Raw genomic sequence first — 17,787 nt, 5'->3', positions numbered from 1 at the left:
TAGCTTAGGGTGACCATATTTTGATTTCCAAAAAAGAGGACATGCTGGCCCCAGCCTCAAGATTCTTAATGATACTTTGCACAATCGAAGCGGGCATGGCCACCTTCATTTTACTATGTCTTATGTATGTGATGAATACACCTCTTGTATCTTGAATCTCTACTCAAAGTTTACTCAAAGATGCCTTATTGTTTTAACTTCTTAACATGCACCCAGAAAAGTGGCAATTTTTTTTACTTGAACTTGAGGACTGCATACTTTTTTTGCAAAGCTTATCTTTATACTTTATGCTTAGCACACGCATAAGCCTGGTCTCTTTTGAAAGATAATGTAGTAAATTCCCACAGACTTTCTACAATAATTTGAGGTTATTGTAGCACAATTACAATGAGATTGACTATCTGGAAGGAGGAGGAAAGATTCATACTGATAGAATTGTTGGTCTCCTCATTCTGACTTAGCAGATGAGGAATAAAACGTGTAGGCCAGACAAACCAGAATTGTAGTTCAACTCAGCTGATTTATTTGATCAGAGCCAGGAGTCCAAGGTGAATAGAACAAAGGATTTATCAGAAAACATCAACATGGCTGCTGTACAGAAATATCACAATCAGGTTTGCATCTCAAACCTAAATACTGCACATCAAACAGTCACTTGGTTAACATAATTTGAACATACATGGTTTACTGTACACATTATACATGAGTAAATCTGGTTTACAGATCAGGGATCTGTACATTACTCTAATCTATAAACAACCATTGGTGTTTCCCATGATTTACTCACGTAAAATGCAATCAGCTCACAGTAGTCTCTGGGTGGTGAAGCGGTGGCGGAGCCCCCAGACCCCCTTTTGGTGGTCCCGGTCTGAGAGCTCTCGAATTATCATTTAGGGCCCTCCTATATACTATAATTTCTAGCCAATAATACATATGGCTGGTCCAATCCAGCGTCTTCTTGTGGGGGTTGATCTCTTGTGGGGGGTTGGTGTTTTCTTCCTGTTGGGGCTGGTTACCCCTTTGATCTCCTGTGTGGATCTTGACTCAATACCCAGAGGGGGCCGCTAGTGGCCCCCGTCATGGTCTTCCTGATGGTTCTGTCCCAACAGGTCCCAACTTTAACATTCCTTCTATATGGCTATAGATGTCTAATATCATCCCAGTACAGTCAGTGCTTTCTTAGACTGATACCAGACATCATATGAGACCTTTTGATACTAAACAGTTGATTAATAGATTACTTTGTCTGTGAGTTAGTGTCCATGCTTCAACAAGTCTAAACTGGTCTGCCCTGTGTTCAACCCAGCTGTCTCTGCTTCTACATTTACATACTGTGTGTTGTTTGTTCTCTAAATTAGTCATTGCTTGAGTGGGGGTTTATTGACTATTTCTGTAACACCAGTATCACTTAAAACACCCTCTACTGTTGAAAGGGCACACATTCCTTTTTGCAGTATGGTTCTCTAATTTATTCACACATATTAATTATGAAATTCCAAGGCAATATTACCACATTCCCCACTTTGGCAATTCACATTGTCATATACTGTATATTGACTTGATTTTCATACTAACCATACATTATAATAATAAAAATCATATTTTTCCCAATTTTTCTCAATTTTTCTTTTTTCTCATATTTTCTTTTTTTTTCATTATTCTTTGGTACATATCATCAATTAGTTTCTTCTTGTCTTCTTCTTTTCTCCCCCACATTCCCCTGACTATGGCCCCCTCCCGGGGAATCCTGGTGACCCATTCATCCAGATCCCCAATTAACCTATTCTGCCTTAATGAAACAGTGTTTACCACCTACTATCATCAGGCTTTGTTCCTCTGGGCTCACAGCCAGAGGCTTATTTGTTGAAAACAATTAAAACAATGTAATCTAAACATTACACATTAAAGTATAATAATCACAAATTCTAAAACCCAATTTTCTTAAGTTATATGAAAGTCTGTTTCCACATTTTTTTTAGATGATCTGGTTGAGAGAAACATACATTAGTATCACAATCACAGAATTCATTTTACATTAATTTTTTTTTTTTTTCTTTTTCTTCGCTTTGACCCTTTTAACCTCCTTCCAGTTAAGAGTACCCTCCTCCCGTTCGGATGCACTCCTTTCCCTACTTAGATGCACCTCTCCCCTCCAGGATCAGGAGATACCACGTGTGGGGAAACCGGCTTTTTCAGGGCCGCATTGCCGCCTACACTGGACCCCCTCTCACCCAACCAAGGATACAGGCCTCCACTTCCAGGCTAAGGTCTCCTCACATGAACATAAGAAGTCCCCTTATTTTACCTTCAGGTGCAGTTTAAGGCTGGGTCCCTTTCCAATCTTAGGAGAGACAATTCAGATTCCTCTGAACTGACACCCCTCATCCCTCTGCTTCCCAGTGGTTCTTTTCAAACCTGCTGATCACAGAAGCACAACTCGCCTACTAACGCATTCGGTTTCGGCTTATTGTGGCCTGACTGTACATTGAGCCCGACGCATTTATGCCCATACTGTCCAGTCACTCACAGTCCCACTTCCTGCGTTTCTGTGACTATAAGCAGGGTCATAATGCTCATCGGACCGACCGGTGACGCAGTCGATAGAGATCTCATAGTCCATCATCAAGTCAGGACCCCAAGCAGCTGAGGTCCGTAGTACCTCCCAGCCACTCAGTTTTGAAACCTACGGTCTGCTCCCCATCCCACTTGCTTTGGGTATGGAAACTTTGACCGTTTTCACCAGCCTGGCCTGTTCAAAGCAGGTGCTGTGCCCCTTCCGGCGCACTGCCCCACTACTAGGTTTGGACCGTCGTCCACCTACCACCCAGTGCCCACATATACATTACATGCGACGTTATCTGGGCCGACTAGACGGTAACACAGTAAGATGTTGGTCACCTTGCCAGACACGAGGGCCTTCAGTTTCTCCCCAGCACTATAGAATTGATTTAACGTGCCCAGGGAATCTTCCGATTCCACCGCCGCCTGTTGAGGAGTAGAGGTTCGGAGTGCCCACCTCCTCCCTACTCCTGCTAATCCTTTTCCCAAGTCAGCCCAATCACATTTTGCATAATCAACTCAGTTGGTCTTCTCACCTCTCCCCCCTTTTATGAACATCCCTATGGACATAAACCTTACCACCTCTGCGCACAGACGGACAGGGAGGGCGGAGCAGCACCCAAGGGAGAAAAAAAAAATGTTCACCAGAAATTACCGGCCATAACCTACACCTAATCTCCTACCTATGTGTATGTGTTTAGTTCAGTACTCTTGCGTTGTGTCATAATCTATACCAGTTGTTACCGTTCAGTCACCTCCCGTTCAACATACCCAATCAATCACACAGAGGCCCTTGTTCAACGCTTTGGTTGCACAGTCTCCGACCGTTTTCGCCCCCCCCCCCCCTCCACCCCATGTCGGCCAGCCTCAGCTGAAGCCAATGTTTTTAGGCCTGGACCTTGTCATATTCTGTCCCATGACTGTATTTTCATGGATCTACAGACGAACGACTCTGTCAGTCTGGAGGTTTATCTCAAACCCCCGGCCTTCGTATCCGGGGCTATACTGAAGGAGGGGTAGCGTCCCAAGCGACCTCTCTTCATAATCCAACAATCTCCCACAGGAACTGACTGAACGGGTTCACACCATCGTGTCATAATCTAATGAAATGTATTCCTACACATTTTCCCCATGATCCCTCCACTTGTGATGGTCCATCCTCCCTCTCCGACTGAACTGCAAGGGAACAAAAACACAGAACAAATTTTCCTTATACAATATGTCAAATATTTCTCAAGAGACGCCAAATGGTTAATCATTATGCAAAACGTAATGGGACCACTTAACTGCCATCGATCTGTCCCAATGTATCCTTACGCCTCAACCGTCCTCTCACCAGATCATAGAGAAACAACAAACAAAAGGCAAATAATCAAAAAAACATTCCAACAGATGTGAAAATCAAATGAAATTAACCAGCTCCAACCGCAGACCACCCTAATGGTTATTTAGAACGAAAAGAAAAGAAATCAAAACTCTACATCTAACGCTTTCATAACCAAAACAGTAAATCAACACATCTCATCACGCAACCGTACCATTCACACATGTCAGTGACTTTGACACCTCTTAAGCCAGCACATTCTCTTTCTACAGGCTCCATCCACACCCATTCAGGCCACACAACATAGATTAAAAATAGAAAAGAAATCTAAAAATGTAACTTCAATACCTCATCCCTACAAAACATTCAACAGAAATCAAATCAAATGAAAGTAATAAAGACAAACTCCTTCAGTAAAACAGATGATATGAAACAAATGATAATGGTATAACCCAAGTGGTTCGATACACTCCTTACCTAAACACATTTTGTTATTTTTAAGACTAGTTTCACCTTAAGTGAAAGCTAAGTTGTGTGTGTGTATGCATGTGTGACCAAATCGTGTGAATGTGTCTGTGTGTGTCTGTGTGTGTGTGTGTGTGTGTGTGTGTGTCTGCGTGTGTGTGTGTCTGTGTGTGTGTGTGTGTGTGTGTGTATGGGTAATGTAAGGCAGAACATGGGGCCCATCCCCCGCTCAAGCACCCACTGAAATCAAAAGACACTCAGCTCATCCTCACATTTCTAGGTAAACACTCATAAACAAAGCCATTCACGCTTGTTTCACTCATGCATCCAAACTCTCTCATTCAACACACACATTTAACTCATTAATCATCACTCAGGTCCACAGACAACGTTAGTTTCCCTTCCTTCCTGCTCTCATCTCTTCTACTCTCTCATCAGGCTACACTCATCCCTGGCTAATACAATTCACACTTTCTCACCATACAGTTCTCACTGTATCTTCTACTCCTCACATCCAGAGGAAGTCTGGGAACCCCCTCAGCGATAGACCCCAAAACATACCCAGTGTCCTGAGAGCCAAAGCTAATCCTTCTAATCAAACAGGTAGCCCCCCAATGTAATTAACCTCATCTGAGCTGGCTATCCTAATTCAATTACTGTGCTCACTCCTCCATCAGCTGTGTTCTGTATTAGCACGCTTCCTGTCTCAACATTTCCCCTGTCATAAAAATAACTGCCAACTGTTCTCTCACTCTACAACTGTCTCCTGCATCTTCACCTCTGACCTCTCTCTCCTGTTGCATCTAATCTCACGTCATCCTGTCATATAAGAACAGCTATTGTAAGCAGCTGTACACACGACCCCCCTGGGCCGTTTACTGCCTCAAACGGATTCCTACCCCCCGGGCAATATCACCTCCTCACTTTCGTCTCTCCATGCATACAGTCTCCCCTGAGCATAAAGGCTTTTGACACAAAGACCCTATCTCCTCACTTCATGAAATAACCCTCATCTGTAAATCATTAAATGGTTAATCACACTTCTCATCTTCCCAGAGGCAAGCCGCCCCCAGGTTTTTGAATTAATCACACATTCCCAGGGAGAAGGCCAACCCCCTCCCCAGCGTATAAAATTATTAAGGATTAATAAAAACAATCATGTCAAAATTTGTCATCTTCAGCAAGCCTCCATCAATAAATTATCCTACAAGTCGGAGGCTTGTGTCAACATTTTAACACTGTATTAAAGATTTAACAATCTAAAACAAGCATAAACACATGTCCTAACCATATTAACAGTGTATTAAAGATTTAACAATCTAAAACAAGCATCAGTAAATTATCCTGCTTCACAACCGGGCTTGTATCAAATTCCACTACAAAAACATTTAGCAAATAATATAAACATTATCCTATTTAAATCTTCAGTGTTATTAAAGCTATAACAAGTATCAACATCTGACATTTCAACATCAATGCATTCTATACAAGCATCTTAATTCAAGCTAGCATAACATTTATAGTGGTTAGTTTTAAATGCTCTTTTCCTCATACACGTGTGAAACTGGGGGACCCTGATGTAAACAAGACAAAAGTCTTCCTTTGGTCTGCATGCCCTTAACAATTGTGTGTATTGAGCTGTACTGATTTTTAATCAATCCCTAGTCTTTCCCCCCTGGTTAAAAATATATCCCTGTGCATCACAGACAATACTACAATCTTAGTATATGTCTAGCCGGATTGTGAACCCCAGATTTATCATAGGCAATGTATCCATTATTTCATTCCTCCTCAATAGGCTCACTGTATTGTTTGCACCCTAAGTAAACCCTTACTGACTATCACCCCTAACCTAACCACTATACATGTTACATCCCTTCCCCTGCTTACACAAAAATACAATGCACAATATACAAATACAACCATATTACATAATGCAGAATATCCTCTTACCAGTTATTTCTATCCTCTGAGCGAACTATTCCGAATGCACGAGACCCCATCCACGTTGTACCGCGCATGCGCAGTGGCAACCGAAGCGGCTGTTAACGTTGCTATAACAACCAAATTCTGCCACGACATTCATAAATCTGCCACGATATTCATAATCTGCCACGACATTTATCACGTTATCTATCACGTTATCTACCCCTTCCCCAACATCGTCCTCAAAACTCGAAACGTGACATCTGCCGCCCTCAAACGCCACAAAACAACGGCATGCAAGCTAACTAGCTTTAGCCAGCTCTAATGCGACGTTCAAGGCCCTCACGGGAGCCGTGCCTTTCAAGATCCGTTCATCCACGCAATTCGCTCAGTACCAACCAAAGCATAAACAATTCACACAAGCTTAAAATAGCCAACCACTCTAACAGAAATTAAATTTTTAAAACAAATACACCAACCAACGCCGCACATATAGTTCAACACGAATCCTTTCTCCTACCTACTCCGCCTCACTTCATAGCACCGCGAACGTTACATACTCTCCACAACACTATGACGTCAACAAGCAGCTTCTCCCTCACATCAAACACTATCGCTACCGCATCAATAATAACCCCCAAAACGGCAACAATCACTCCAGTCTACGTCTAGATTCGCCTTACCTGCAATCGCCGCCACAGTGTTTAAACAATTCTCTCATAACGCCATCGTAACGTCCCCAGCTTCACCGCGGACTTTTCCACAGAGCTAAGCCAGCTATCCCTAACCACCAGCAGGACTCGCCTCCAAATATGTCCGTTGGTCATCAAAATATCATAACAAAATAACAATAAGCTCCTACGTTTCGCCAATCATTCATAACCATAGCCATACTCTCCATACAACCATTAAGTACTTATCAGCCAGTTTGACCGAATTGTTTTTGTATCACAGCGAACGTAATTAATCAACAGGCCGGTTTCGCTCAAGATTATTGTGCTATAATTCTATCATAGAACGTACAACGCACCCTGAACACGCCGGCACCCTACACTTCTATCAATTACTACGTCTTTGTCCTGTAATCGCACAGACCCCTGCGCTGATCATGCCAGGGTCTAACAATCTTTCACCATACTTGACTTGCATGTTCTGAAATAGTAACAGAGCCCTTAGCCCGACGCATTTATGCCCATACTGACCCACTCACGGTCCCCGTCCCGCCTATTCTGTAGCTACAAGCAGGGACACAATGCACCTTGGACCCAGCTCCCCTTCCATTTCAGAACAGTCAAATCTCCTCGTCTTACCTGCGCCCTCTTCCTGAGAATAATTTTAGGGCAATTACATACTCAGAACGCGCTCCTGTCGTATACAACAGAATAACCGTGCTTCCTAGCAAGAAAAGCCTTTTACCTGCCGTCTGATACGACGCCACCCCCGTTATAACATGACCAGATATCCTGTGCGGCACCAATACGCAATCACATTATTATAACATGAGGCCTTGTAATTACTCCAACTTCCCCGTACAGTTCATAAAGCATATTCCATACGAGTTAACCAACCCAACCCCCGTGGCCCGCTGGGCCGAGACCGGCCTCCTGTGTCTGAATGAACACACAAACACAAAAAGCCCACGTTTGCATGTTCACTGCACAACAAGCGCGATCGTCATACCTCCGGACATCCTAACCTAAGACACCGCACTCCCCAACCCTGCATGCAAAAAGCCATATTCACCGTGGGCCCCAACAGTGGCGTACACAACCAACCTTCATCCTGCTCCTCTCCCTCCTCCATTCAGACAACAAGCCCATCGTTAATCACTTCAAACGCAGCAACACCCCAGCTCTTCGCCCCGTGTCCCCAACACACAGCAAGGTCCAGATATGATACATACAACAAGACCCTACCGCACCTTTTCAGGGGGAGACACAAAGGGTAGGGAAGAACGGCACCATTTCTGTAGTAAATTCCCACAGACTTTCTACAATAATTTGAGGTTATTGTAGCACAATTACAATGAGATTGACTATCTGGAAGGAGGAGGAAAGATTCATACTGATAGAATTGTTGGTCTCCTCATTCTGACTTAGCAGATGAGGAATAAAACGTGTAGGCCAGACAAACCAGAATTGTAGTTCAACTCAGCTGATTTATTTGATCAGAGCCAGGAGTCCAAGGTGAATAGAACAAAGGATTTATCAGAAAACATCAACATGGCTGCTGTACAGAAATATCACAATCAGGTTTGCATCTCAAACCTAAATACTGCACATCAAACAGTCACTTGGTTAACATAATTTGAACATACATGGTTTACTGTACACATTATACATGAGTAAATCTGGTTTACAGATCAGGGATCTGTACATTACTCTAATCTATAAACAACCATTGGTGTTTCCCATGATTTACTCACGTAAAATGCAATCAGCTCACAGTAGTCTCTGGGTGGTGAAGCGGTGGCGGAGCCCCCAGACCCCCTTTTGGTGGTCCCGGTCTGAGAGCTCTCGAATTATCATTTAGGGCCCTCCTATATACTATAATTTCTAGCCAATAATACATATGGCTGGTCCAATCCAGCGTCTTCTTGTGGGGGTTGATCTCTTGTGGGGGGTTGGTGTTTTCTTCCTGTTGGGGCTGGTTACCCCTTTGATCTCCTGTGTGGATCTTGACTCAATACCCAGAGGGGGCCGCTAGTGGCCCCCGTCATGGTCTTCCTGATGGTTCTGTCCCAACAGGTCCCAACTTTAACATTCCTTCTATATGGCTATAGATGTCTAATATCATCCCAGTACAGTCAGTGCTTTCTTAGACTGATACCAGACATCATATGAGACCTTTTGATACTAAACAGTTGATTAATAGATTACTTTGTCTGTGAGTTAGTGTCCATGCTTCAACAAGTCTAAACTGGTCTGCCCTGTGTTCAACCCAGCTGTCTCTGCTTCTACATTTACATACTGTGTGTTGTTTGTTCTCTAAATTAGTCATTGCTTGAGTGGGGGTTTATTGACTATTTCTGTAACACCAGTATCACTTAAAACACCCTCTACTGTTGAAAGGGCACACATTCCTTTTTGCAGTATGGTTCTCTAATTTATTCACACATATTAATTATGAAATTCCAAGGCAATATTACCACAATAACATTCTGAAGTTTCTTACACAATAAAGAAAAATCACTTTATAGTGCTAATGAGTAACATAGGGCTGAACTTGAGTTGAACTTGAACTTGTGTACTCACGTTTTTGTCTTGTGTAGTAGTTGCAATATTCCAAAATAATATATATTTTTTTTTGTATAAGCTGGAAAACACAGCAAATCCATAGCCTGAAGTCCAGGTCCAAAATCTTATAAAAATCCATTCAGAAATTAGTCTTCTAGAGCAGTGGTTCTCAAACTGTGGTATGCGTACCACTAGTGGTACTTGGTGGTACTGCTGGTGGTACTTGAAAACATTTACAAAAAAGCACAATTTTCTTTTTCTTTTTTTTTTCAGTCAGGCCACTGAAAAAGCAGGAGCAGGCCAGGCCAGTGTTTCTGGTTGTGGCGGCGCGATAGTTAGATAACCTAAGTGGGGAACAACCAGGAGATCACTGTGACGGAGAGTAATTCAGTCTAAACAGTCATAAATCTTTAATTCAACTGCAGCCCTGATCATAACCTTTATTTTTATTTTTTTTTGTAATGTCAGATAAAAAATGAAATACTCCCACTTTTCTGAAAAGAGTTGGTGTTAAATCTGACATTACAAAAAATCCATCAAAATCTGTGTTGCTGCTAATCATTGACACATGCCTAGCCTGTAATAATCCCCCCCAGAAAAATGTACTTTGCATTTGATATATTGAAAATATTTTACTTTGTGCGTTTCTTTTAACAATAATTTGTGATGCCATCACACAAACTGGCATTTAAAGGGTAAAAATTCAAAAATGTATTGAATATGTGTTTTCTTTTATTTTTTACAATAATTTGTGATGCCCATCACAAACACTGGCATTTAAAGGGTAAAATTTCAAAAAGTCCTGCACCAGAATGCAGGAAATTAAGTTTTTGTAACAAAATAATTGTGTGTGTGTGTGTGTGTGTGTGTGTGTGTGTGTGTGTGTGTGTGTGTGTGTGTGTGTGTGTGTGTGTGTGTGTGTGTGTGTGTGTGTGTGTGTGTGTGTGTGTGTGTGTGTGTGTGTGTGTGTGTGAGATATGATAGACAATTGCTTGCTGTGTGAGAGAGAGAGATAGAGAGAGAATTAAGTACATTTGCTGAAATACAGTTCTTAATTTTCTCACTTGCTATGTGAGAATGTTAGTTATTATGTTCTCAATGCCCCTTGCATTGTATGAGTTGTGTGGAAGCGTTTGCTAGTTCTAGTGCTATCCCTTTGTACATTGTGGCTGTGTCTGACAAAAGTTAACAATAAATAATGGTATTAGGAATACATTTGCCCCCTGCGTGAACTGTGCATAGCTGAATAGACTGTATTTTAACGCCGGTCATATGGTGGTACTTGGAGAGCCAGCTACATTCTCAGGTGGTACTTGGTGTAAAAAGTTTGAGAACCACTGTTCTAGAGACATCCGGGTCAGCGTTTCCGTTAGCCGGTAATTACCGGTATTTGACCGGCAAAATCTGTTGAAGTCCGACATATTTAATCTCTCCGGTCTTAATGTCCGGTGAAAATAATTCCCTGAGTCTAAGCACAATTTGATTATTTGAATTGTATTAAAATAGGCTAAAATTAAATAGCCTATGCGATGAACGAAACGATCATTACATTTGTTTCCTCGTTGCTTCTAATAATGACAACGACGTTGTCAGCGAGAGCTTAGTGCTGGGTGTGCAAACTTTTGTGAAGCTGCAGAGCCGGAGCAGCAGCAGCACAATGCAGTATTCCAGCAGTACTCCAATTCAGCCATTTTCAGCCAATGTTGGGTGGGGGGCGCTGCTGTGCGGTTCCCAGAAAAGAGCCAATAACAGCTGAATCAGCTGCTCTGCAGCGCCATACTCTTTGCAAATAAGTCGTTGCGAGGTGGAGAGAGTCGTCACGCAAACCACGATACCGATAATGTTGCCGTCTCTCTGCTTTCTCAGTTCTTCGCTTGATATAATTAATACAAATGTCCAATATAACGGAATTCGTTAGCTCATAAAAATGTGATTATAACAGACTGCTGTTTAGTGTCGGACCGACTGCCCACATACGCGGTCTATTTTATTTCAAGTCAGCAGCAGCACGGAGTATCGAGGGACTTATTTTATTTGGAATATATTAATGACTGTATACGCAAAAGTAGCCTAGTTTTAAGTAATAATATTATAAATCTACATGCCTTGAGGATGACATTCTTTATATAGCCTGCCTATCAATTGTTTTAAAGCTCAATAAACTATGACCGGGGGACTTCCGGTTTAACGTACTATGGAGTGACACGCAGATTTAAGAGCTCCGGCAGAATTGCCTAATTATATAATCTAAAGGCACCCTTTCAAGAAGACGTTTTTACTAGTATTGAATATAATACACCCGTGAACTAGACAGTTTTTGTTTGGGCTTCAAAATGCCTCCAAAAGTTACTAAAATACCGTGTATAATATCTCAGTCGCAGCAGAAAATAACGCAATGTGGTGCGGCCCCGCTCTCACGTGAGCCTTCGATCCACTCTCTCCCAGTGGATACCAGGGAGTCAGAAGCCGCGGCCTTCAAGTTGGACATTCTTGCAACTGTGCGCAATGATATTGCTGAAATCTTTAAAGCTGAGTTGCACTCGGCTCTGGGAAATGACCTAGTAACCATCAAATCCGAACTACAAGCCATGAACACTGAATGGTCAGCCAAGATAACAACTTTACAATCTGAGGTAACGCTGATAAAAGGCACAGTGGCAGGAGTGGAAGACGCGCTAACCACATGCACCGACGACGTCGCCATTTTGAAGGAGAAAGTTGAACATCTTGTCAAAGAACTGATTAAAACAGAAGATAAATGTGAAGATCTCGAATCTAGGTCTCGTCGCAACAACATACGGATTGTTGGCGTTCCTGAAGGTACAGGCTCCCCCCTCACGACTGCAGCCGTCTCCAGGCTGCTTAAGGAGGCTTTCAACATGGAGAAGGAACCTGTGTTGGACAGGGCGCACCGTACACTCCAGGCCAAACCCCGACCAGGGGAGCGACTCCGACCGGGGGAGCGACCTCGCACAATTGTGGCCAGACTACACTACTTTTCAGACTGTGTCGACATCCTAAAGAAAGCAAGAGAGACGAAGAGGATCATGTACGAGGGGGTGTCAATCTCCGTTTTTCCAGACCACACCGCCAAGATAGCACGGGCGCGTGCAGCGTTTAACGAGGTGAGAAGCCAGCTCCGAGAGGTGGAGGGGCTCCGTTTTGGAATTCGCCATCCAGCCCGCCTCATCGTTACCTATCGCGGCAAAGAGAGTCAGTTCGACACACCTGAGGAGGCTGCAAATTTTGTCAAATCGTTGAACAGAAACGGGGACTAGACTGAATTAAAGATGGGACTGTTTTCTATTAGTTTCCACGGACTGATTGGTGAGTCAACGACATATTCGGGCCAACTATTTAAGTTGTATAAAAGAAGAAAAATGAAAGCCTCAACTTGTGCTCGCTACACATAATAGGATGTCAGTCAACTGCTATTTTATTTTTTAGATTTGAAAATTCCCCACGTTGCATTTTTAGATTTGAGTGGTACAGTGTTTATCATTACTGTGTAGCTGCTGCCACCGCAACCAGGTATGGTGTAGGTCAATACAACAGTCATTTTCTAAACATTAGAGTTGGGTGGTACAGTGTGTATTTTTATTTTTGTTGTTATTATTATTCTATGGCTGTTCCCGTGTGGGTGCGCTGTCCTTCGTGTGCGCTCTGGCCGCGGTCCGTCGCGGTCCGCGGGGGAGACACTCCTCCGCCTGCGGGTGGTGTGGGGCCGTGCCGTACGAGGGCGATCAAGATACCACTTATTCCATTATATCTGAAAATGTACCACGTTTATTTAAGTTGTAGGGTGTTTTCATCATTATTTTCTGTAGCTGCCGTCCCCACGACACACATAGTGTGATGTCGGTTAGTGCCAGATGTTTTTTGTATCTGGGAACTGACCACGTTTAATTTACATTTATAGCACATGGCCAAGGGGGTCGGGGGTAAACACTAGATTTAAGATGCCCTATAACTGTGAAGGGAACACGTTCTATATCTGAAAATTGACCATGTTTAATTTACATTTATATCATATAGCCATAAAGCCGTAGGTTGAACAATAGAATTAAGTTGTAATAAGATCTTATCATTACTCTTTGTAGCTGTTGTTCCCACTACACATAGGCGAGAGGTTGGTCAATACACCATTTATTCACTATACCTGAAAATTGACCATGTTTGATTTACATTTATATCATATGGCCATAAAGTCATAGGTTAAATACTGGATTTAAGTTGCACTGTACTCTTATCATTGCTCTTAGTAACAGTTGTGCCCCTAATCGTATGGTTTGAGGTTGGTCAATATACCATATATATATATGTATAATTTGTTTTATACCTAATCACGCCTGATTTAAACATCTACCAATTTTCTCCTATTTTTGAAAATTGGCAGGTTCAATCTGCATTTATACCCTATGACCATACATGTTGTAGGTTAAGCACTAGATCTAAGTTGCACTGTATTCTATGTTTAATGAGGTTGACATTGGGAGGGGGGATATTCCAGAGCCTGAATATTCTTTGTAATGGGTGTACCCACTACATATAAGGTCTGGTGTCGGTCAATAACCAGTGGTTTTCTATTTTTGAAAGTTGACCATGTTTAATTTGCATTTACATCCAAGGACCATAAAGTCATAGAATAAACATTAGATAAAATGATCCTTTATTTTGACTCAGGTTGCACTGTATTCTAGGTGCCTAATATTTACATATAACCCTGCTGAGCTCTTTTTTTTTGTTTTTGTTAGCCATGGTTATAGCCGTAAGTATCACTGAAGGGAAAGGCTCCTGTTGGAGTCAGCACGGTTGTTCCCATCATTCGGGGATGGAACACTTGATGTGCGGGGGGAGGGGGGAGGGGGGTGGGAGGGTTTGCTTTTGTTTTTGTTTTATGGTACTCTGTTATTCTTATACACTCTGTCTGTTTGCTGTGATTGACATTTTAGCGTGTGCTCTTCTAGGTCCGATGCACGGCAGTCTACGTTGGTACCCTTCCCTGGTTGGGATACTATTATACACTCTGCAACTATTATTATGTATGATGTCTGACCCACTAACAACTGACAATGACTAACGCAAAGGTTTCGGTGGGACTGGGGAACACAGTCAGATTCTTCTCATGGAATGTGGGGGGAATAAATGGGCCGGTCAAAAGGGCTAGGGTCTTCTCCCACATAAAAAAATTGAGAGGCGATATTATATTTCTTCAAGAAACACATTTACGTACCACTGACCAGGGGAGACTCGCTAGACCATGGATCGGTCAGATTTTCCACTCTAAATTTGAAATTAAAACACGAGGGACAGCCATACTGATAGGCAAGAAAGTACAGTTCACTCCCGTTAAGACTGTTTCAGACCCCAATGGTCGCTATATAATAGTAACTGGCTCACTATATCAGACCCCAGTGGTCCTTGTGAGTGTGTATGCACCTAACTGGGATGATGTTAACTTTATAAAGAAACTGCTGTCCTCACTTCCCGACTTAGACACACATCACTTAATACTGGGAGGAGATATCAACTGTGTAATGGACCCCCACCTTGATAGATCGAGTACCAGGACTGCTGTGCCCTCAAAGATGTCTCAAACATTGTCCACTTTTATGAATAACAATGGCTACATTGACCCGTGGCGATTTCTGTATTCTACAGATAAACAATTCTCTTTTTTTTCTCATGTGCATCACTCCTACACACGCATAGACTATTTTTTCTTTGATAAGGCCTTATTACCGTCTTTGTCCTCAGCTAGCTATTCTGCTATAACTATTTCAGACCACGCCCCCGTAACCTTTGAACTTATTTTCAAATCTAAACCCAAAGAGGCCCGTTTCTGGAGACTGGACTCTACCCTACTGGCATCGGATGAATTCTGTAACGTGGTATCTCAAGCGATTGACCTATTTCTCGAGACAAATAAAAATGACGAAACCTCACCCTCATTATTATGGGAGACTTTCCCCACCTTTACAAAGTGGAGTGACTTAAAAGATTGTTTATGAGAGTGTTGTCGCAGATTTACTGTAGATAGCCTAGGTCCCTTACACATGTTCAAGACTGCCAAACTCGCAGACGGTAAAGTGTAAGAAGAAAGAAATTCCTCTTCCAAGTTGGTTGACAGGTCAATCAGTCTGCCAATATTAGTCCCTTGGGGAGATGGCATGTGAATTGACATATAGCGCAGAATAGCTAAATACCAACCCCCCCTAAAATCCCCCTAGCCAAAGTTAAGAAGGACAAGACAAAAACCAAGACAGACAAGACATTTCCTCCTCCCCCTCCCCAGAGTCCGCCGGACCCCCCCGATCAAGCGCCCCAACCCCGCTCAGCCGCACACGGCGGTCTTTACCTTCTCAGCTGCTGCGAACCACAGGTCAATGCCAGCCTGCCCTACCCCAATCACCCGAGCCGTGGATATCTCAAGATAAATCACATCCAATAGAGTTAGGGACCAGTTGATCATTGTCAGCTTCTCAGGCTCCTTCCATCTCATTGCTATAAGCTTCTTCGCTGCTGTGACGCCCGCTAGGACAACCCTTTTCAGTTGTACGGACGCGGGTAGTGTCGTTATATCGTTCAGGAGTAGCGTAACAGCTGTGAATGGGATAGTTAAGCCACACAGATCTGAAAGTTTGTCCGTTATTGACCTCCAGAAACGGGCCACTGGTGGGCAATCCCAATACATATGCATATAAGTGCCAGTGGCCTTTTGAGAGCACAAAGTGCACCGAGAGTCGGTTATCAGTCCCATAGCAAATAGCTTCCTAGGTGTAAGATAGGTCCTATGAATATAATTAAAATTAATTTGCTGGTGATTGGGGTTGCGGGAAGATAATGCCACATTTGCCCAAACATCATCCCAGTCAAACTCGGGGTCCAACTCCGGGATATCCACACGCCAGATTGTATCCAATGATACATTTTTATACGTGGATTGAATTAAGAACGTATAAAAGTCTGAGACAAACCCTCTGGATGTCGTTCTGTCCACTATGAGCCTGAGGAAGGGGTGTGGTTGCAAAGCTTGAGCCCACGGTACGCCATGCGCCCTCAGTGCTGACCTTAGTTGAAGGTAAAGAAAGAAGGACTCGCCGGGAAGATCATAAAATTCTCTTAAGTCCTGAAACGCACGGAGGCCGTTCTTATCATAAATATCCTCCAGAGTATGCACTCCCCTCCTTTGCCATTGAGGAATATTAACCGGCTTGTGTCCAACAAGTAATTGCTGGTTATTAAAAATTGGAGAGTCCAGGTGCCAAGGGCATTTAACCCCACACGACCTCTGTACATTACGCCACGTTTGGATCACGTGAGTAATGATCGGTCCATACCTCAGCCGGCATTTCGCAATAGAGACAGTGGAGTACACTACATCCTGCAATCTTAGCGGAGACACCGCCGCCGCTTCTAAGGAGCGCCACGATACAGCCTCTACAGGGTCTAGCCAGCACATCAGAGGTCTCAGTGAAAAGGACCAGAAATAAAGTTTAAAATCAGGGATTGCGAGGCCCCCATCTTGTTTCCTACGTTGAGTAGTAGCCCTTTTGATTCTCGGGCGTTTGTTATTCCAGACAAACTTAGATACCATCGATTGTACCTTGCGCCAGTGGTCTATTGGAGGGGGCAGGGGGAGCATTGAGCTAATAAAATTTATCCTAGGCAGGATGTTCATTTTGATTATGGAAGCCCGGGCTTGTAAGGAGTTAGGAAGGGACGACCACCTGTCTAGATCCTGGCGTATTTTATCATAAGTACCCGTGAAGTTGTACTTAGTAGTTTGGTTCAGCGTGGGGAATATCTCTATGCCCAGGTATTTAAAATGTTCTACTATGGGGATATCAGCTGGTAGTCGTACCGCCTTGGCCAGTTCATTAAGAGGTAGGCAGGCTGATTTGTTCCAGTTAATCTTAAAACCTGACAATTTACCAAAGTCGTCGATTATCCTCAATAATTTTGTGGCCGACCGGGAGGGGTCGTCCATGAAAATCAGCAGGTCATCCGCATAGAGAGCAATTTTGTGTGGAGTATTGTTGACCATTATGGGGACGATGTCCTCCGATTGCCTAATAAATTGGGCCAAAGGTTCGAGGGAAAGCGCGAACAGTCCCGGGCTCAGAGGGCAACCCTGTCTAGAAGATCTGGAGACTGGAAAGAGTGTGGAACAGTTTTTGCCTGTCAGTATCATCGCAGACGGCGAGGCATACAGGACTTTAATCATATGAATGAAACTCTTTCCAAGACCCATGACCTCAAGTACCTTCCACAGGT

At 43.1% G+C, this 17,787-nt stretch overlaps 1 protein-coding gene across 1 annotated transcript in view; it reads left to right on the top strand.

The window, feature by feature from the left end:
- The window catches only part of LOC311241979 (uncharacterized protein), a gene marked incomplete at both ends in the record, with an annotated part of 105,032 nt that overhangs the window by 39,278 nt on the left and 47,967 nt on the right, over positions 1–17,787 (top strand). The window contains one exon of the mRNA XM_084330934.1: positions 2,157–2,267. Within this exon, the coding sequence (XP_084187060.1) occupies positions 2,157–2,267 (111 nt within the window). The remainder of the gene's footprint in view (positions 1–2,156; positions 2,268–17,787) is intronic.

The sequence above is a fragment of the Notolepis coatsorum genome, assembly GCF_963971535.1.
Source record: "Notolepis coatsorum genome assembly, chromosome: 15".
NCBI classification, from domain to species: Eukaryota; Metazoa; Chordata; class Actinopteri; order Aulopiformes; family Paralepididae; genus Notolepis; species Notolepis coatsorum.
This window is presented reverse-complemented; position numbering and strand designations above follow the sequence as displayed.